General features: G+C 34.7%; 1 protein-coding gene across 4 annotated transcripts in view; it reads left to right on the top strand.

Annotated features, from left to right (window-relative positions):
- Positions 1-23,246, top strand: part of USP10 (ubiquitin specific peptidase 10) — an 83,357-nt gene that overhangs the window by 30,459 nt on the left and 29,652 nt on the right. Inside the window, exons 2-6 of one of the 4 annotated variants that reach the window (XM_069085637.1) lie at positions 12,856-12,924; positions 14,853-14,913; positions 15,138-15,152; positions 17,965-18,063; positions 20,762-21,793. In XM_069085637.1, the coding sequence (XP_068941738.1) occupies positions 12,856-12,924; positions 14,853-14,913; positions 15,138-15,152; positions 17,965-18,063; positions 20,762-21,793 (1,276 nt within the window). The remainder of the gene's footprint in view (positions 1-12,855; positions 12,925-14,852; positions 14,914-15,137; positions 15,153-17,964; positions 18,064-20,761; positions 21,794-23,246) is intronic. The other 3 variants (XM_069085638.1, XM_069085639.1, XM_069085640.1) reach the window with 3 other exon arrangements.

The following is a 23,246-nucleotide window of genomic DNA, read 5'->3' as shown; positions in this document are numbered from 1 at the left end:
CACCCCCTAGCCGTCCCCCTCTTGTCTTTCTCTAAGCAAAAGAATTTAGTTCCATTTCTGGTTCTCTAGCCTAGCTACTGTTCTCAGTCTCTTCCAGTTTGTCAGTTTCCTTCCTAAAATGAATTGCCTAGAACTGGACATAATTATGCCTTCATTTGACCAAGGTAGATGACTGTAAGGACTCTTCCCATGCTGTGGGTGCTTGTGCCTCTGTTAATGCAGATCAAAGTCACAGTAGCTTTTTCTGCTATTATTACTATTATTGCTATATATTACTGTATCATTATTATCATCAGGCTATTATTAGGTTAATCCTTTTTGCTTTTTGGAGGGGGGAAAGGCAGGGCAATTGGTGTTAAGCGATTTGCCCAAGGTCACATGAGTAGTAAAGTGTAAAGTGTCTGAGGCTGGATTTCAACTCAGGTTCTCCTGACTGACTCCAGGGCCAGTGCTCTATTCACTGCAACACCTAGCTGCCCCAATTCTTACTTTCTATTAATTTCTGAAGTTCAAAATTATGAATAGGATTTTTTAATCTTTGGGACCACCTTGCCACAAGGATCAGACAGATACTTGGAGGTTTTAGCTATTTAATCTTTGGAAATTGTGCCACTTCTCTCTCCTACCCCTCAATTGGTGCCTGCCTCTTTCGGCCTAATATTTCAGGCAAGTCCCAGTCATGCTTCATTCCCCATTACCTGACCATCTTATTCACCCTTCCCTACCTTTCCCCTTTTCTGGAGCCATGATCAAACCTATTCTGCTATTGTTCCTGGAAGGAGTACATAAGTCTACTTCCATGTGGCTTCTCTGTTACCATTCCTGTGACCTTCTGAACCAAAGTGCCTCTCCCTGGCTCCTATACTCGCCTATGTATATCCTCTTCCCCTATTAGAATGTAAACTCCTAGAAGGAAGGGACTGTCTTCCTTTTGTATTTCTATCCTCAGCCCTTTGTACAGTGCTTGGAGCATGATAAATGCTTAATTTTTTTTTCTCTCCTTCATCTGTTCATTCATCAGTTTTTTTACTTTGGCATCCAAGTCTGACTACAACCTGATTCTAATATACCTTAAGGGCCTTATCTTATTCTTTCCCTCACTTCTGTGTATTCTAACCAAAATGGATTGCACCCCTCCCCACATTTTTCCCCTTATTTTTAAAATTCATTTTTTAAGTTCTATATTGTCTCCCTTCTATCTCCTCCTCCCCTACCATATAAGAAAGCAAGAAAAACAAAATCCATAAAAAATTTATATAGTCAAGTAATACAAATTTTAGCCACAGCAAAGGAAAAAAAAAGCTCTATCCATCAGCTCTCTCTCTCCATCTGGAAGTGGATAGCATTTTTCATCATGAGTCCTGGAATTATGTTTGGTCATTGTATTGATCAGAGTTCCTTAGTCTTTCAGAATTGCTTGTCTTTATAATATTGTTATTATAGTATAAAGTACTCTGATTCTGCTGACTGCATTTTGCATCAATTCATCCAAGTCTTCCCAGGTTTCTCTGAAACTGTCTCCTTCATTATTTCTTATAGCACAGTTGTGTTCTATTGCATTCATATACCACAAATTATTCAAGCATTCCTCATTTGATGCACACCTCCTCAGTTTCAAATTCTTTGCCACCGTGAAAATAACTGCTAATATTTTTGTATATATGGATCCTTTTCCATTTTTTTTTTTTTATCTCATCTCTTTTGGGTACAGACCTAGTAGCAGTATTGCTGTGTCATCACTCTGTAGCCCTTTGGGCATAGTTCCAGATTGTTCCGTAGAATGACTGGATCACTTCACAGCTTCATCAAGAGTGTAGTAGTGTAGCTATTTTTCCACATCCCCTCCAGCATTTATTATTTTCCTTTTATATCATCTTAGTGTAGGAGGGAATACCTCAGTTTTAATTTGCATTTCTCTAATTAGTGATTTAGAGCATTTTTTCATATGACTGTTGATAGCTTTTATTTCTTCTGAAAACTTTCTGTTCAGATCCTTTGACCATTTATCAATTGAGGAATGCCCCCCTCCCTTTTTTAAATAAACTTGACTCAGTTCCATATATATCCTGGAAATGAGACCTTTATCAGAGAAAATTACTGTAAATATTTCTTTTTTTAAAAAAAATTATTTGAATTAAGGTTTATTTTATTTTTTAGTGAATAGTGTTTTATTTTTTCCAATTACATGTAAAGATAATTTTCAACATTCATTTTTTATAAGATACTGAGTTCCAAATTTTTCTTCCTCCCCAAGATCGCAAGTAAACATGTGCAATCATGTTAAACATATTTCCACATTACTCATGTTATGAAAGAAGAAAAAGAAGAGGGAAAAGCCATGAAAAACAACAACAAAAAGTGATAATAGTATGCTTCAATCTGCATTCAGACCCCATAGTTCTTTCTCTGGGTATGGATAGCATTTTTCGTCATGAGTCTTTTGGATCCATCTATCATAGTTGATCACTAACATTGTGTAAACAGTGTTGCTGTTACTGTGTACAATGTTTTCCTAATTCTGCTCAGCATTTGTTCATCTAAGTCTTTCCAGGTTTTTCTGAAATTTATTTTTGTACATGTGGGTATTTTCCCCCCTTTTTATGATCTCTTTGGGATACAGACCTAGTAAGTATTACTGCATCAAAGGGTATGCACAATTTGATTGCTTTGTGGGCAGAGTTCCAAATTGCTCTCCAGAGTGGTTGATCAGTTAACAGCTCCACCAGCAATGTATTAGTGTCCCGATTTTTCCTTATCTTCTCCAATATTTATAATTTTCCATTTCTGTTATATTAGCCAGTTTGATAGGTATGAAGGCTGTAAATATTTCTTTTCAATTTCTTTTCTAATTTTAGTTGCATTTTGTTACATTAATGGAAAAGTTTTTAATTTTACATAGTCAGAATTATTATTTTACTTCCTATTTCTTTTTTGGTCATGAACTCTTCTATGTGTATTTCCTTCCATCCTATTTTCTTGTATTTTTCCTTCTCTTCCTCCCCCCCCCCCCATTTTATTTTTCTTCTGATTAATCCTTCCCTTTATCCTAAATCTTATTTCTGCTCTCTTCTGTCCCTCCTATTACTCTTTTGGGTGAAATAGATTTCTATACTCAGTGTTATGTGTATATCTTTCCTTCCTTTAATCTCTTTAGATGACGAGGTACAAATGTCTCCCTGTACTCCCTACTCTCTCCTTCTTTTCTATATAGGTTTCTACTTTACCTTTAACTCCTGTATGTCTGATTCTCTACTTAGCTTTGGCCTTTTCATTAGGAAGCTTAGAAATCCTCAGTTTCATTAAAGGGCCATTTTTTCCTCCTGTGGGACTTTACTCAGTGTTTCTGTTTAAGTTTTTTTTTTACTGTAAGCCTAGGTCTTTTGCCTTCTGGTATATCACATTTCAAGTTGTGAGCTCCTTTATAGTGGTAACTGATCAATCTTTTATGATCCTGACTGTTCCTCCTTTGTACTTGAATTCTTTCTTTGAGCTTCTAGGATGTGTCTCTTCTTTGAACTCTGATTTTGGCTATGACATTACTAGGAGTTACTTTCAGTAAGTGACTGTGGGTTCTTTGTATTTCTACTTTACCCTGTGGTTCTAAGAAAGCTGGGGAGTTTTCTTTTATGGTTTCTTGAAATACAGTGTGTAGGCTCTTTTTTTGTTTTTGTTCTCATGGCTTTCAGGTAGTCCAATGATTTCCCTCCCTCCCATCCCCCCATCTCAATTTTTCTTTTAGTATTTCTTCCTGTCTCATGGGGGCATACTTCATAGATCCCTCTTGTGCCTAGGATCAATACTCAGCACATATGTTACCCCTTCTCCCCATCTCCTTTAGGAACCCTCCCCTGTTTTCCTCAGTTGGAAATGTTTTTCCCCTTAGGTGGTTTCTTAGCACACTATACTGCTATAGTTTTATTTAATATGTTTTATAGTTGTTGGTAAACTCTTTAAGGAAAGTGACCATGTCATGTTTATCTTTACACTGCCCCCAACTCAAGGTATACTGCATTTCATATTAGATGGTTCATGTATTCTGAACTTGGTTAAGTTCAGCACCAAAGAAGTTGAGTATTTCCATATGCAAAGAGTTTCACATAAAACTGCGAATCTGTGTTATGTACAACTTGTATTTCCTTTTAAGTATTCATATTTGACACTTAATGTTTGTTTAATAAAAATTGAATGTTGGCCTGCACTTAAGAATGCCAAATAGCCAAAAGTTTCTTGTCTCGAAGTTAGAGGAAATACTCATTGGTCAGATCTAGTACCATGCTAAAGGAAATGTGAGTCAGCAAGAATTTATTAAACTTTACTCTATGTCAGACACTGTGCTCAATTCTAGGGTTACAAAGAAAGGCAAAAACATGGCCCCTGCTGTCGCAGAGTACATATTAGAATGAAGGGAGACAACATGCAAAAAAATAGTATGTATAAGATAGATGCTGTGTAAATTGAAGGTCATTTCAGAGAAAAAGAACAACAGCAGAGTGGGGGAGATGGACAAGGAAAAATCTCAGAATTGGGGATTTAAGCTGAGTCTTGAAGGAAGTGAAGAGGCAGAGATGAGCATAGGAGATTGCTAGGGAAAAAGCATAGAATCAGGAGGTGGATTGCAGTGAGAGCCCAGCTGAAATTATGTAATGCATTAATAATGAACCTAATGAACATGGTTTCATGATTTTCTTCAGCTTTTTTCAGCAGTGTGTGAATAGCAGCAGAATTAGTGGAGGATGGAGGTTTAACAAGGCATGATAAGCAATAGGATGTTTTGGGGTTTTTTTCCCCTTTTTTGAGGGGGAGGACAGAGCAGTTGGGGTTAAGTGACTTGCCCAAGGTCACATGGCTAGTAAGTGTCAAGTGTCTGGGGTCGGATTTGAACTCAGGTCCTTCTGACTCCAGGGCCACTGCTCTATTCACTGTGCCACCTAGCCTACCCCTCAGCAATAGGATAGAAAGAGAAAGTTTCAAATTGAAACTGATTTACAAAGGATCAAGATGGGAAAGAGCGGAAAGTATAGCCAATTAGTAGTGATGGCCTAGGAAAGAACTGGGAGAGGGAGAGATTAGAGGTCACGGTGAGTTGGCTTTATGAGAAAAGATGAGATATTAAAGGATTATGATCATTTAAAAAATTTTGGAATTCTTGAGCATTGAAGTGGATGAAATACTTATGAGTGATGACAAGATCAAGAGTATGACCTATCACTGTGTAGACCCATCACTGTGACATAAAATAATCTGAGGTAGAATAATCTCATGGAAATTGAGTAAACTGGGGGTCCTAGAAGTTAGACTACTTGAATTGAGGCAGTTTCAGTATGTATGTTGAAGTCCCTTATTATTACTACTGTTTTGTGAACTTTGGCAATTGTCTCTAAATTTCCCAGACTTATAAGGTGGGGACACATAAACTGCTTTAGATAATAATGAATAATGAGAATATGTAAAGTATTTTCTTTCAAGATATTGAGTATAAGAACCTGTCTTACACTTTTTGCTATTCAGTAGGTAGCAATCAAGTCCAAAAAATTATTAAGCAGAATACTATGCTAGACAGTAAGGTAGAGAAATAATAGGCTGGTCCCAGATTGTGAAGGACCTTGAAAGAACAAATGAATAATAAAAAAAAAAACACTTATATACCTAATGCTGTTATGAGGAGTGAGGATACAAATGCAAAAGCAAACATATCACCTAGCCTCAAGGAACTTAGTTTCTAATGGGGGAGACCACACACAAAATCAGTCATCAAGGAGTTAGGCAACTGCTACATGCCAGGTACTGAGCACTGGGAATAATAAAGCAACTAGATGTCAAAGTGGGTGAAAAGTGAAGCCTGGAGTCTGGAAGCCTAGAGTTAGACTCTTGCCTCAAATATTAGCTGTGTGACTTGGCAAATCACCTAACTTCTCAACCTCAGTTTCTTCATCTCTAAAATGATGGTGTTGATTTGATTACTGTTACCAAAGCTAGAGATCAAAAGGGCGGGGGGGAGGTTACTCAGAACTATATGTCTCGAAGATTTCTAGAGGCCCCAAGAGAGTTAGAAAGGCCACTGGTGGGAAACCTAGCATGAAGATGGATTGAGAACAGTTTGGTAGGTCTGTGTACCCTAGTTATGGAGAACTGTTTCAGGGTAGGAACTGGGTTAGAGGCAGGAGGCATTGGAATGGTGATGGCAGAACAGTAGAATTGTGGTAGATCTGGATCTGAGTAGACCTAACAATGGAGAACTCTCACCAGTCAGAGAACAGTGGTCTAAGGAAAGAGCTCTAGACAAATATGGCCTTTACCTTGTGGACAAGAGGAGCAGCTGATGATTTTTGAGTAGAGATTTGGCATGTCATGAGAATATAATTTGGTAGTGATCAAAAGAATCAATTGGAGATGAGCCATTTAAATTAGCCTAGGTGAGTGGTAAAGAGGGCCTGTGCTTGCAGTAGGGGTGAAAGGGAATAGAGATCTTAAGGTGAAATTGTTGGGAGTTGGTAACTGATTATAGGGAGTTAGGGAGAAGGAGTAGTCAGAAATAATTCCAATATTTTCTGGGTCAATACATAGTTTAATAAATTCTTGTTCTGTTGATTTAACTTTGTTAAAATCAAACAACATCTTTTGGCCTCATAAAATATCTCACTAATATATATGCACGAAGCTGTAAATAATTAAATTGCTTTCCACTTTCCCAACTTACCTACTTCATTTCTCTTAGAGTCTCATGGTAAGTGGAACAGCTAAATCAGTACCTTTTGTTGTGTGCTATATTTGATTAAATCACCAAATGATCGATCGGCAAGAATTATTGCTCTGTTTCTGTAATTTTTCCATTGCTTATCATAGTTGGTGATTTTCTAAATGTTTTGGATTTTTAGATAGTCTTAACTTAGGTTTAAGAGAATTGTTTTAATTGAATCCAGTAATAGTTTGTATTTGAAGGCACTTTTTTTTTTCTTTTTTTTTTTTTTTTTTTTGCTTTTTCAAAGGGGAGGGGGCAGGGCAATTGAGATTAAGTGACTTGCCCAAGGTTCCATAGCTAGTAAGTGTTAAGTGTGTGAGGCCACATTTGAACTCAGGTTGTACTGACTCCAGGGCCAGTGCTCTCTATTCACTGTGCCACCTAGCCCCTGAAGGCACATTTTTATCCTATGTTAGCTACATTAGTGTGACTTGGTATGAAAAATAAATAAATATTTACTAATAACTTTTAAATTTTCTAGCTATTACTTTCATCTATCATAAAGTTTTCTTTTAGTATGCTTAAAATAATTTTAATAAAAATTGCCCTTTCCTGAAATTTCTGCCATAAATTTTTTAACCTCACCAATCTATATTTTTTTTCATTGATGATTAAGCTGACAATTCCGTAATCTTGACTAAAGTGCTACAGCTAGTTACAGAACATGATAAGTGTTTAGTGTTTGTCTGAATTTGTTGTGAACCATTTGTGGACTTTTACCTTGTTTTCTCAAACCATAGGGATATTGAATAGTGATATAGTTAAGAACATTAATGTTAAATAATGTAAAATTAATATAAATTGTATCCTAAATCGCAGTAATTGTCATAGTCAGTTTGTTAATTTGTGGGTAATGGAGATTAATGACTGCTTATTTTTTCATTTTCATGTGGCTAAAGTAACCTTTCAGTTTTGATTTTTTTTTTTAGTAAAGCATGTGATGTCATTAACATTGAGATACTTTGAGTTAAGTTGACATTAACCTTGTGAGATGTTGAATTATATTAGAGTTTGGTACTAAATATATTTATCAGATCTATTACAAAAACATTTTTTCTTGATTGCTAGAATTACATTTTCAGTATTGTTGTTATTCATCATAGACCAGCATAGAATCTCTCTTTTAACATGAATGTCAAGGTTAAGGGACTTGTTTGTGGTCAGATAATGTCTAAAGCAGGAGATGAACGTAAAATCTTCATTATTCATATCCTAGTACCCTATATACTGTATCACACTGCTTCTCTTTTCTTGATATGTGATCTAAATGTTTTTCTGAGGTTTATTCCACTTGATAAGTCTGTAAATTTATTTAATGTTTCCTCTGGCATGGGACTTTCAGTAATTTGAGATTTTCTGACCCTCGAAATGTTGATTCACCAAACACCAGTCACACATCGATAAACAACTCACAAATTATGTTTTAATACACACACACACACACACACTTTTATTTATAAATGCTGTTTTTGAAGAAAATATAAGTAATTTTTTGAGTTTTGTGCCACAGACAGAAAAGCAGATGTAGAGCTCCCACTTTTGGGAACAGACTGATCTGATCCTAGTTCATAAAATGAACTGGATATAGAAATATGTAGACATACTATGGGTATGACGATCAAAAAATGAAAACAAAAGTTTGAGAAGGAATTTCATTTGCAACAATGTCAAAAGAATATACCTTAAAAGTAATAATATACAGTTGTCTAAAGAGAGCTACTCTATATTTCCACTTTCAATTATTAGGTTACATTTGCATTCTTTGCATTTTAAAGTTTTTCTTTTTTAAAGATGTAGATGAAACTTTATAGTTATCTAATATAGCCCTCTAATTTTATAGATAAGAATTTTTAGTATGTTTTGGTATAATTAGTTATCAACAAGTATTTATTAAACATCTACTCTACTTCAGGCACTGAGAATAAAAAGTATAGCAAATGAAAAATTCCCTCTTGAAAGGAGTTGAAGACAAAAAATATGCCACATAAATATAAAGTTAATAACTATAAATATATGCAAAGTAGTTAAATACAAGGTAGATTAGAAGGGCACTAGGAGGTAGGGAAATTTAGAAAGGCTTTATATAGAAAAATGGTGCTTGAGTTGTTTCTTAAGGGAAAGAGGGAGACTCTGAAGCTAAGGTAAGGCAGGGTGAAGCATTCTAAGAATATGGAACAGATAGCTCAGAGGCACAGTGTTAGGAGAATGGAGTGCCTTGTGAAAGAAAAAAACTGAGGGCCATTTTGACTGAATGGACCATAGAGTGCTAGAGTGGAGTCATTTCCACTGAAGATGGAAATTAAATTTAATCCTAGAGTGAATAGGAAGCCACTGGAATTGATCTGACTTTTAAAAAGCTAAATGTTTATTCTAAAACACAGACTTCCACTTACATTTGTTGAACAAATTTTGCAAATTCATTTATTTTATGAAATAAAACAAGCATTTCTATAACATAGTAGAATAAGAAAAAGTAGATTTGCACTATTATATACAAGTTGCTATCTATTCCTTTTAAATATATAATAAAGTTATCATGTAGCTTTCTTTTTCCTCACTTTTCTTCTTCCCCTCTGAGATGGTTACCGTTAGACACAAGTGTGTGTGTGTACATATATACATATGTATGTATGTATATAATCACCCTATATATACTTCTATCAGTTTCTTTCTCTGGATGTACATAGTGTCTTCCTTCTTAGGTTTTTTTTTCATTGTTGTTAATTTGGGTATTTATAATAGTCAAATGATATAGTCACTCAGAGTTGTTCTTAAAACAATATTGCTGTTATTGTATATAATTCCACTTGATTCCACTCATTTTCCTCCTCATTATTTTGTGCATGTCTATCCATCTTTTTCTAAAATCAATCAAGCTTATCATTTCTTATAGCACAGTATCATGTGATCATATACCACAATTTGTTCAGCCATTCCCCAATTGACAGGCATCCCCCCAATTTTTGGTTCTTTGCCACCACAAAGAGAACTGCTATAAATATTTTAGAACATATAGGTTGCTTTCTTTTTTCCCTAATCGTCTTTGGAAATAGGTCTAATAGAGGTTTTGCTGGGTCAAAGGGTATAGGCAGTTTAATAACTCTTTGGACACAATTCCAGATCGCTCTCCAAAATGGTTGGATCAGTTCACAGTTCTGCCAACAGTGAATTAGTGTCCCAGTTTTTCCATATTCCCTCCAACATTTGTCACTTAGCTGTTGTCATTTTACTCCCATTTAAAATAACTCTCTATAGTATAAAATACCTAGGATTATATCTGCCAAAACAAACCTAGGAACTATATGAACAAAACGATAAAAAGCTTTTTAAAAAAAATTTTTTTTTTTTTTGGTTTGTGGGTGTTTTTTTCTTTTTGGAGGGGAGAAGGTAGGACAATAGGGGTTAATGACTTGCCCAAGGTCACACAGCTAGTTTTTGTGTTAAGTGTCTGAGGTCAGATTTGAACTCAGGTCCTCCTGATTCTAGGGCCACCTATTCACTGTGCCACCTAGCTGCCCCCAAAAAGCTTTTTATACAAATAAAATCAGATTTAAATAATTAGGCAGGGCCAATGACAATTTTGCCTAAACTTATTTATATATTGAATGCCATCCCCATGAAATTACCTAAAATAATAATTAAAATAATCAAATTCATTTGGAGGAACAAAACTCAAGGATATCAAAGAAACTAATGAAAAAAATGTAAAGAAAGGAGGTTTAGCTATACCAGATCTTAAATTATAAGGCAATAATTATCAAAACCATCTGGTACTGGTTAAAAAATAGAAAGGTAGATCAGTAGAAGAGAACAGAAATAAAATTTACAGCCGCAAATGAATATAGTAACCTTGTATTTGACAAGCATAAAGACTTAAGTTTTGGGGATAAGAATTCATTATTTGGTAAAGATTATTGGGAAAACTGGAAAGCATTCTGGTAGAAATTGGGCATAGGCCAGCATCTTAGACAAAATTTTATTAACTTCTTAAAGTATTAATTTCATTTGTCAATTAAACAGTAAATAAAAATATAGCATACCTAGTAGCAATTGCTTAAGGACTCTGCAAAGGACAAAATATTTTAAAGTTGGAATCTGTCTTGCTTAATATAATCTTGAGTCCACAATGATCTTCATAATACACTATGGACAAATCAAAAGAAGTTGATTTTAAACAGCTAAACCTCAATATATGAAATAGATGAGTTGCTGGAATTTTTTGTAAAGTGAACTTTGTATCTCACCCTACATATGTTAATATATCAACTTTTGTAATAAAATTAGAGATGTCTTCCTGTGGGAAGAAGATATTTGCCCCCGAAGATAAAATTAAAATGTGAAGTTAGAGCACTGAATATTTTTAATCAGAAAAACTGGACTATTTACCTATGTAACCTTGGGCAAGTCACTATCCTTTTACTGGTCTGTATTTCCTCATATATAAAATAAGGGAATTGCACAAAATAACATCCAAAGGTTCCTTCTAGTCAAATTCTGATGATACTTTGATATATACTTTTAAAAGTTTGAAGAAAAGAATTTAAAGAAAAAGGTTTCTAATTAGAATATTCTTCAGTAAAAAGAGTACACTGGAAAATTTTTAATTAAAAGTGAATTTTTTTTTAAAAAGCAATTGGGGTTAAGTAACTTGCCCAAGATTACACTGCCGGTTTTTTGTGCGGGTGTTAAGTATTTGAGGCCTGAACCAATCCCGGGTCCTCCCAACTCTGGGGGTGGTGCTCTTACTGCCACCTAGCCAGCCGCCCCCTGTGAATTTATTTTCTAAATCAAGCTGCCCCCCAGACAAAGTCAGATTTGAATCTTGTTGGGAGATTCCTTTAGTTCAGGTACAGCATGAATGAATCAGTGAAGCATTTAGTAAGCTCTTATTGTGGTCAAATGGGCATACAAATAGAACAGATCATCCTTGCTCTCAGGGAACTCACATGCTAATTGGAGAGACGACCTTTAATGGAAAGTTTCAGCTGCAAATCATACGGTAAGGTCCCATGGTCCTTAGGGTACAGTGCCAAAGCAAATTGCAATGTCCCTTCTTTAATGTCATTTCCATTGATCAAATAGTATCAGTTTCTGATGGTGAATCTTTTGTTATTACTGAAGACTGATGACAAGAACTTTATTTTCTGGATTTTCAGTAGGTGTAGTCAGAAACAGTTGCCAGTCTGCATTGCCACATGATTTGCTTCCTAGGGTGATGGCTGTAGGCATGGAATCATTGGTGATGCAAAATGTCTTGGGGTCAGGGTTTGAAGGTGGTGGTGATAGTTTCACTTGCCTGGAACATGTTGCGTCCTCTCCCCCCTTAGGGTGCCTTGCTACTTAAGCTAGGCTGACTTGCTGGTCCTGACAGTTGGTAGGCAGTTGATCCAACTTAAGCAGCCCACCAGTGATAATAATTGTGATTTCCTAAAGTTGCTGGGTTTAACTCTTGGAAGGAACACTGGAATGTCAGCCAGAACGCCTAATATCTCTAATCCTGCATCTTCTGTGTTACCTTAAGCAAGACATTTACTCAATGTTTCATGGGTTTTAATTTCCTCACTTCCATGAAGAAGCTTTGTTAGATAAATGCCTTTTGATTCTATAAGAATTTTTTTCTTTTGATAAATTTTATTTGTTCCTTTTTGATCTAAAAATTTGCTTTTTTGCTACTGCTTAATTTCATGGGTTTTCACTGTTGTCATGTGTTGGTATAGACTACTTACATTATCTACTAGAGGAAATTGGTGGCAAAGGTGAACATAGAGAACCAGAAGAGTAAAGAAGAGAGTCAGGAAATTGATGTAGTTTTAGTGGTGAATTTGTTGTACAAAGTTTTAGTATGTTTTCAAAATTGTTATTAGTAGGCCTCAGTTTTGGAGCATTCCTCATTTAATTTGTTAAATATTATTGATGTTTTATGGGTTGAGAGAATTTAGCAGTCAGTGACTATAAAAGATTCTAGGTCTCAGAGCTTTCCATGGTTTAGCCTGCTGAAAAGGGTCTCAAGAATTGTTACCAAAGTATATTTAATGAATTGTTAAAACATCTAGTGATTTTACTAGCATTTTAAAGTTTTACATTTTATATAATCAATGTTTTTTTTTCTTCCTCAGTATGTTTTTGGAGATTTTACTCCAGATGAGTTCAATCAGTTTTTTGTGACTCCTCGTTCTTCTGTTGAGGTAAGATCTCTATTTTGTATATTAGGCATATTTAATGATCTAAATTATAGTTTTTACTTTTTTGGTTAAAAGTATTAGTAAGAATTTTAATTTATTTTCTAAACATAAAAAATGGTTGAAATTTGGACAAAAAGGAAGGAAAATTGGGGAAATCATAATATTAAATAAAATACACAATATATTCTTTTCATAGTATTTGAATATATAATATGTATACAAACACCTATATTAGTCAGTCTGAGCATGGATACTTTTTTGTTCAATTTGGCTTATAGAAAACATTATATTTTAATTAAAAAGAAATTCTCCTTGAAATCTTGGTTTCTGTAATTGCATATGGCCTTCTTATTTATTTAATACCAACTTAACTGGAGCTAGCATTAATTAGACATTTTTATTTTAAATAAAACATGTTGGGAAGTGGACAAATTGTTGAGCTTGGGGTCCTGAAGACCTGGGTTTGAATTCTGCCTCAGAGATTCAGTTGCTATGACCCTGGACAAGCCATTTAACCTCTTACAGCTTCCATTGCCTCTTCTCTAAAACAAGGCTAATACTTGTAATGAGAATCAAGTAGTAAGATGATTTGTGCAAAAACAATTTGTAAACAAAGCACTGTATTAATGTCAGCTGGTGTTACTTTTTCAAAGACAAGAATGGCAGTCCAGTAGAGCAAACTTACTGCATATGTTTGTGAAAAAATTATGTAGGATTCTCTTTACTTCCTTATTTCAGATTCTTTTATTTCATTGTGTCATTTACCTTCCATGTGTGTTTTTATCCTATTAGAATGAGAATTGAGTATTGGTACTTAACTAGTTAGAACAGTAATTGAGAACAGTAGTCCTTATGTGCAGTACATGTTATTACCTTATTATCCTTCCATTAAAAAAAAGACACAGGTTATAGACAGAATTACCCTGATGTGTACAGATTTATACTTTTCCATCTACTTTTTATTTTTTATTCAGTAGATCTTTTTAGTTGTCTACATTAAGGGCGCCTTACTTATGTGAAACACTTTTATTTTTCCTCATTTGTTTCCACCTGAGAGACATTGTAACCACCTAAATAAAGCTCCCCATATATATGTACTAGTCACAAGAACAACTGACAAAGTCCATCAAGTAGGAGGAAGAAGGGGGGGGAGTGCATATCTGTATCATGCCTCTTGACTTCCTCTCCCGGATTCTATTTAGTTATTCACTGTGGAGAGCTAGGGTGCTTCAGCTCAGTTCTTGCTTTCTGTTCTACAGAACAGTCATGCATCTAGCCATTAGCTTTCTTACCTAAAAGCCCTCCAGGATGTACCTGTTGTTTCAAAGGGACTGAAGTGATCCTAGAGATTGTCCAGTACCCTCATTTTATGGGGGAACTGAGACACAGAGAAGTTCAATGACTTGCCCAAGACTACACATTAGTAGCAGCCTCAGGGTCCAGTCCAAGACCCCATAACTCCCATTCCTTTTCCTCTTCCAGATTGCAACCTGACTTCTTTTCTTACTTCTGGTCCCCTACTAGCTGTTCTGTGACTTTGTACTCCTCATTGTAAGGGTGCAGGACTAGGCAGGAAAGTATGACTGTATTGGCTTCAGAATAATACTTTGTAACAGAAAAATAATGCATACCCTATGATGGTTTGGTTATGGCATTTATATTTGTATACATAGTAGTAGCTAGTCCAAATTCAGTAACAAGCAACTTAAGTATCTAGTGGTATACTAAGGGTATAAGATTTCATTTGATAAAAGCATTAAAACACCAAGTAGTCCTAGTTCTTAAATGATTGTACTATTTTATGTAAATGTAGCCGTTACATAGGAAAGTACAAGGGAGGCAACCCAGGTTTTCTAGTTGTGATAAAATAATTGTATCATAATAAAGTTTTGAAATTTCTTGAATTATAAAAATTTCAAATCTGTCTCCAGCTTCCACCATATAACGAAACAATTTTGTGTGACACTGAAACCCCAGAGGAACTGCATGATGGTGAGTTAATTCCTTACTTGTTATTTTTTAACTAATTTAAAGTTTTCCCCACTTGTATACTCTGTACTCTTACTCGGAAGGTTGCTTCAGAAATATATCTTACTTTCTTTCTTAAAATTCTATTTTTATTGTGCACCTGACAAACTTGATGTCTTATTACTGTTTGTTCCATTTGCTTTAGAATAAGGCATGTAGTGGTTAATTCTTTCTTTTTCCCTTAACAGTTCTCAGTGTCACAGGTATGTATCATCTTTCACTGCCACCTTTCCTCTTCCTCCAAGGTTTGCCATAGGGTTTCTTGCATTGATAGTGATGTTGCCAGGTGCAGGGGCTTGCTAATCTTGGAGCATGTATGTGTTCATATTGCTGGTGAATGGTAGCTTGGGTTGGCTGTTCTCATAGATTAAAATTGTTCTGAGCCTGTTATTGCTATGTTGGGAGTTTTGGTACCTTGTTGGCCTGCCAGTTTGTTACTGTCTTGTCACTTGAGTGTGGGTCTTTTGTTTCTTTACCTGAGCTGATTTTTGTAGACCTTGTTTATTGAGATAGGAACACTTTGTTGCCTTTATAGTATACCATTTTATTACAGTATGAAGTAAATGATGTAGGACTGATGTCCCTTTTGAGGCTGACAGAGAGTTCTAATTTCTCTAGTGTTTTTAGTTTGGATCACTTTTAACTCTGCTATTGACCTCTAAAAAAACTGTCAACAAGGGATTTCCTTGAAGGTTTAAGGAGCTTACACTCATGGAGTTCTTAGAATTAAAGAATATAAATATATACTATCCAACACATAATGATGTATATACTCTTTAAAAGTCAGGTCAAATTCTTGGGCTAAAATAAAATTTGAAAATGATTCCATTTTAAAAGTCATTCAACTTTATAAGAAGCAAGGAACGAGATAAAAGGAAAAGCAAATTTTATTGATACCTATTTGGCTTGTGTTAAGTTCTAGGAAGTCAAAGCTATAAGAGACATTCTACTCATTGATAATTAAGAAAATAAAACAGGAGTGCTAAGAGACATATCAGTAAAGGAAAAAGCTCTCCTAATTAAAAACCAAATTTAGGGTTTTTTAAATAACTTGCTTGGGCATCATCACTTTTTGAAGCTGCATGTGACTAAAAATTTTTCCAAATACTGGTATGAATGGCTCCTTTATCTAAAATGACTTCATTTATGTGAAATTCTTTGAGGCCTTAGCAATTTGATCTCAAGCTTAGGAAAACTCCTATTTTGAACAATTTTACCATGGCACTCTTTAATAAAAACATTGCTTCTTATACAGATTAAAAGTTATGTTTTTGAAAGAACATAGATAAGCCCAACTGGCCATACATTTTATATAGATCTTTTTGTCTATTTTAAAGAGCCTGTAGTTAGGTTTATTGGCTTTTGACTCTTTTAATATGCTCTACAGTGATGGGTTTGTTGTTAGTGGACTTAAGGAAATGGTACATTTACAGAGTTCTCCAAAATTCTTAGTGTATTTTTAAGTTTTTGTAGCTTAAATTTATTAAAAAAAAGTTTTAGCAGAGGTTCCCAAAGTGGATGATAACTACCTCCTGGGGGGAACTGGAATGATCCAGGGAGGGCAGTAATAGCCTTGGGTACAATTGAGGGGCATTGAATAAAAAAGGGGGGGTGGTAGAAGCATAAGTAAAGAAGATAAAATTTTGAAAAACCATTCATACATGTTTCATCTGTTATCTAACAGAGTTATTTATAATTACTGATCTCAGTGGTCAAGTCTGCTGACAGGTCTTAACAAGCAAGTGTTGGCAGGTGAGCATGTTTCTCACTGTTGGGAAGTGTCCAGCTTGCATTAGCAGGAATATGTACGTGTATTGACTTATTTATGATGTGATACTATATATAAATGGTTACATGATGCCATATTGTATCATCAAAATTTTATTGCAGGAAAACCCCCACAAATTTACAATAAAAATTATTAAATTTAAGATGTCATTAAAAAAATTCAGTATTTTTGAAATGATGCAAAGAGTTTAAGAAAGTAGATTTCCAAGGGGAACACTGAGTAACTTTTTTTTAAGGGAGTGGTAGGCCAAATAAATTTGGGAACCTTTGAGCTTTAGTAACTTTAAAATGCACTAAGACTTTTGGGATACTTTGTATATTGACATGTAATTTCAAGTGGTGAGTATATAGTACTGTCTGAAATTATGTTATGTTCAAGCCTAATACAGTTCTTACTCTGAAATTTTAAAGCAGCTTTTGGTTAAATTTTCTAGTATTTTGAAAGGGCTCTAAGACTTTTTTTTTAAAGGAAAAACTGCTATTTTATAACCCTATTTGAAATTTGTTATGAATTGGTCACATTTAATTCCTCTAGACAGAAAAAAACCAGCCATTTTCAATAAAAATCATTTCATAAGAAGTTAGTGCTAGATAAACCATCAAAGTTGGCTTCACTAAAACTTAAATGTTTTTGTCAGTACTCGAGGTGTCTTTCTATTTTCTAGAAAACTGACTGCCTAACTATCTTGTTTGCTCATTTAACTTTTTCCCAAAATGTGGGTTTTTAGAAAGAGATTTTTCTTGGCCTTCTTTCCTTCCCTACCAGTATATTGGATTGATAAATTGGGCTTTGTCTTAGCTTTTCTGCCCTTCAGTGTGCATGAGTGTGTCCATTGTGATAGAAACATGATGAGCAATTCAAGCTAACTAGGCAGGGCAGGTGTGTCTTGTTCCCTTCTGATGTTAATAATCTAAACACTTTTAATGCTCAGTCAATATTTAATGATGCACCAATATATTGAAATGGTCACAAAGTTCTATTAATGTTAGACCACATTGTACATCTGTATTTACTACACAGTAGCCACTTTTAAAATTGAAAATACACATGCTGAAGGAGCTATTTCTGCCTCTTATGAATAATCCAAATCCTGCTCAAGCTGCATGACAGCGCATACTAATTCTTAATATACATTCGCAGCATATACACCATAACGCATTGACAGGATACATTGTAACCATTCCAAGGGGTATCTTGTCAATGTGTAGTATTCTTCATACCTTCAGGTACATCCATTTCAGTCCATGCAACATTGCATCCTCGAAACATCACGGAATGGGTTGAAACAAAGATGCGTGGAAGCAAAGTGGACTGTCAACTTATAGGTACAATAATGAAAAGTTGATTTCGTTGAAATAGTCATTCCTTTAGTATTCATTTTTAAAAAGCAATTAGATACATAAGTGAAGAACACTGGCAGTGAAATCAGTGACTGCTTTATATTTAAACTTTCTCTGTTTAGGCAATATGAATATTTAATTTTGGTACATTTTGGGTGTTAGAGAAATAAGTAGTGGTTGGATATTTCAGCATTTGATGTATTATGAGCAAATTACATCTCATTACATATTGAGACACATTTCCTTTGACATTATAGTACTGTTTTATAAGTAGACTTAGAAAAAGTATAGAATTTAGCATCCAACTATTTCTTCAAAATTAGGTTTTTAAAAAAATTATTTTTAGTTTTTTCAACATTCATTTCCACAAGATTTTGAGTTACAAATTTTCTCCCCATCTGTCCTCTACCCCCCACCCCAAGATAGTGAGCCTACTGAATACCCCTTCCCCAATCTGTTCTTTCTCTCTTATATCAAAATTAGGTATTAAAAGTGAAATGAAGGAAGACACATTCTTAGACAACTAAGATTTAAGCAATAGGTTATGTATGCTAAGTATGAGGAATTTATTGTAAGTTTACAAAGTATATGAAGAATAGAAGGGCCTGGGGTCATGAAGAGTTGGACACAACTGAATGACTAAACAACAACAAAAAATTATGTTAAGACATTTTATTTTCAGTACTGTAGCCCATTGGGAAATAGCCTTGTCTTTTCATAAAGTTGATCCAAATTAAGTCATTCAGTCATCATTTGAAAGCTGCATGTTTACGAAATGTTTAGAAGTATGTTTATATGTGTGTATACAGATAAATACATACACACATATCTACATACTTATATATGAATGTAGATATAGACACTACACTCTTGTCAGTTCTTTGTGTGAAAAGAGGATTGGTTAGGGCACTTCAGTGTGTTGCATTTGAATACTATCTATATGATAACCTTGATATTGATAGCAGTTAAAATAAAGAGCCCTGCCTCAGGAATAGTCTATGTTTCCCATTTTCCCCATCCATGTGGGAGTAGACATCACCTTAAAACAGGTGTCCTTAACCTTTTGTGTCGTGGACCCCTTTGGCAATATGATAAAACCCTTTTCAGAATCATGGTTTTAAATTCATAAAATAAGATTACAAAGGAGAACAATTATACTGAAATAAAGATGCATTTTTTTCTTCCATCCAAGTTCATTGACCCCCTGAATTGATGATTGACAGACCCCCTTGGAAGTCCATGGACACCAAGTGAAGAACTCCTGCCTTAGAGGCTAGAAAGAACCTGACAATGACTCATGCTATACCTGGGCTGAAGGGTGGGAATTGGTTGTGTATTTTTAAAAGTTACTTGTTGGATGGAGGTATTAAAATAAAGAAGATGATATAATGAATTGTGTCAGCTGTGAGGATTTGTATATATTTTATTTGCCTTTTTTGGGCGCTCAAAATAATAATTTCAAATTAATCACCAAAGTGCATTTTTACATCTAAGCTTTCACAACTCCCATGTAAGTTTATATCAGTGAAAAGGGAATAGAATGTTAATATTTCCTAAGTAGATGATTTTTATGTGTCACCTGGATGAGGATGATCATTGCTAAGTACAATTAGGTGTAAGTTGAATTATGGTACTTTGCATCTTTAATTATGTTAGTTTTTAAAGTTAAGGCATTTGAATAGTTGAGTTTTGTGTGTGCTACTGTGACACTTAGTGAAACAGGCTTTATTTAAATTTAGAAAAGGTAAGAAAGAGTGGGGAAAAATAACTTGTTCATTTAGTGAGCTGAGTAGATAAGAGGTTTTAAAAGGAAAAGTCTTAACACAATCACTGAACAAATCTTGTAAATTTTAATGTGTCTATATTGTACATATGCATGTAGGTGTTGATCACATGGCATGAAGACTGAATGACTCAAGGTTCTTCTCAGAATAATTTTGCTCAATATTTTATAGATGTCAGTTCCACACTGAGGAATTTAGTGAATGAGATTAGGGCTTTAACTCCTCTTTGCAATTCATGTTGTTCTGTCAGAAGTATGTTCCTTTTCATTTTTTAAAAAAGGTTTTTGGTCTGGACCTGTGAAAGAATAAAATATTCATTTTATAAAAACGATGTAATCTCTTAAAAGTTTAAAATTATTTTTTGGGGCACAGTCTATAAAACTTTTACAAAAGTACTGCTGATTGTGGTAAGTGGGGATTTTGTTTCTGTTAATGGTGATTTTAATTTTCCTAAGTTATTTACTGTATGTATGCTTAAAAAATAAATCGCCCAAATTCACATTTACTGCTACATAGAATAGTGTAGTGAAGACGGGAATTTGTTATTGAATGTATGTGTTAAGGGAACCAGCAGGATACCATTTGGCTAATTTGATTGGAAATTCGTTTTGATTTGTTTTCTGAAAATATAAATTTATGGTAGCATGGTAATTGAGAATTTTTAAAAACACAGGATTATACTTTTCATGATATTGTGACACTTCAGAATTCATTTTCTTTAGTTACGAAAAATGCATTTCTTTGATGAATTCCCATAGATGTTTGTTAATTACAAAAAGAGCATACTATAAATGTTCAAAAAATATAGGAAAGAAGAATAATATGAAGGATAATTAATTTTTATTTTTCACTAAAGATTGAACTTAACTAGGGGCATTATCATCCTTTCTTTTAAACAGGGGAAGAGTATCAGCGAATTGAGTTTGGTGTTACCGAAGTTATTGAACAAGATGAATCTTTACTGAATAACACTGACTACAGTATTTCAAGCACACTGAATCCTCAGGCCCCAGAATTTATTCTTGGTTGCACCACTTCCAAAAAGAACCATGATGACATACATAATGAAACCAACTACAACTCCATCGACTGTCAGTTCACAAGCCCTGTACTTGCTTTGGATAATGGTTCTAATGCCGAAGCTGAAAATATAGAAAATGACAGCCTTTCTGGTGGCCTTGGGCAAAGAGAACGTAAAAAGAAGAAAAAAAGGCCACCTGGATACTACAGTTATTTGAAAGATGGCAACGATCATATCCCTACAGAAACCCTTGTAAATGGTCATGCAAATTCATCAGTACTGAACAATATAAGCACAGAGGAAACAGAATTTATGAGAAATATACCACCATCAACTATACCAAGGACTTGTAATAGCCCTGAAAATTCTGTGGACTTCATCAGTGACACTGTGACTGATGATTCTTTTCCTAGAGCACTAGACAATATCAGGACTGCAGGGCAGCCTGAGGTATGCCATGTTACTAATTTTGAACAGTCTTGCATCCCTTCGGAGGCTGGCAGGAGTAGCCCATTAAGGACAGCTGTTGCTCAGCCTTTTACTGGTACTACTGAAAATCTTGGAGTTGCTAATGGACAAACACTTGAATCCTCTGTCGAGGGCCCAGCTGCCAATGGGGTAGAATTGTACACTGTGGAAAGCACTGACTCAGATCCAGCTAAGCATGACAATGCTTCACCTACTGCTGAAGTCACAACCCCTGTTACAGGATCAGTTTCTGTTAATCAGCCTGCTAAATCTTGGGCTAGCCTTTTTCACAATTCTAAACCCTCTGCTTCCACACCTGTGGCTTATGTTGAAACTAAATATTCCCCTCCTGCCACATCTGCTCTGGTCCCTGAAAAACAGGTTGAAGTCAAAGAAGGGCTTGTTCCAGTTTCAGAGGATCCTGTAGCCATAAAGATTGCAGGTATAGTTAATGAGATTACAACTGAAAGTGAAGACGTAAGCAATTGTGATTGACCTTTGATTAAGGATTTTAAAGTTTTTATAAAGAAAATGCAACATCATATTTTAAACATTGAGTTTGGGATTGAAGGGCCAAAATTAAGTTGATGAAATTCTGAAGTAGTGCGATTTTATATCATCTGCCTATTTTATGATAAAAATGAAATAATATATACTTATAAGCACAAAGAATAATTATAATACAATGTTAAATGTTTAAAGTCTCATTATTAGAGCAAACGAAAAATCTTTCTTCAGTTTTTGATTGAGTAGTTCCATTCTTTTGCCTAGTGGTTTTGTGGTGGTATAATGAAATTATAAAGCCTTGTTGCTTATATTCTTTCTCTAGTTTGCACTGTATCATTTTAGTCTGTTTCAGTTTTTTTTAATTGTGAGAAAGTTTCCTGAAGCAAATAGTTGGCTTTTAAAAGGTACTTGGAATAATATATGAGAAATGGAAATTGATTTTCTTCAGTATTTTATAACAAACCAAAGATCAGATTTGGACAGGAAAAAAAATATGGAACACTTGTCCAGAATTAACTTTTCCTTTAAAAACTCAAATACACGCAAAAAATCAGAGCTTCGGTTTTATAAGTGTTCACCGTAATGACACAGTTCACTTTCAAGGCTCCTTTCTGTTTAAATAATAAAAATTTACTGTGGTTTCAGGACATGTATACACACCAAAAAAAAGAAAGATAATTCTTTCTAAAAATTCCATTGTATCCAAAATTTGAGTCTGCTTTGTTATATAACTGCCCCTGTCAAACAAAGTTGCATTTGGTGCCGCATTGTAATATTGAACTATTGGGGCAGCTGGGTGGTACAAGGGGACAGAGAAGTGGCTCTGAAGTCAGGAAGACCTGAGTTCATATTTAGCCTCAGACACTTAACTAGCTCTGTGACTCTGGGAAAGTCACTTCAAACAGTGCAAACCCCCCCCCCCCAATTTTTTTAAAATTATTGTGCCTTGAGTAAATTTCTTTTGATAACAGAATTTCAAAAGTTTTAGCTTGTTACATCAGAGTAACAATGAAAGCATCAATGAATTTATATATATATATATATATTTTAAAGCAATCGGGATTAAGTAGCTTGCTCAAGGTTACATGGCCAGTTATTTCTGGGTTTGGTGCTAAGTATCTGAGCCCAGATTTGATCCCGGGTCATCCCGACTCTGGGGCCAGTGCTCTTACTTGCTGAGCCACCTGGCCACCCCATGAATTTATATTTTCAAAAAAGAAATTCTTCGTATAACAGTTGGTTGAAATAAGTTTTTATGAAAAGAAAAATCAGGGTAATTTTGTTCAAAAAAAATTTTAGGGCATTTCACCTGATATATAAAAGCTACTTAGTTGTTTCTTTTAGGTGTGTCAGAATCCTGTTAAAAAAGATCCATTGTTTTCGGTCAA

This window comes from Petaurus breviceps, unplaced genomic scaffold (assembly GCF_028583685.1).
Source record: "Petaurus breviceps papuanus isolate PSGF00001 unplaced genomic scaffold, PetGlider_PUasm1.0 176, whole genome shotgun sequence".
NCBI classification, from domain to species: Eukaryota; Metazoa; Chordata; class Mammalia; order Diprotodontia; family Petauridae; genus Petaurus; species Petaurus breviceps.
Note: the sequence above shows the minus strand (reverse complement) of the source record. Positions and strands in the feature narration are given on the sequence as shown.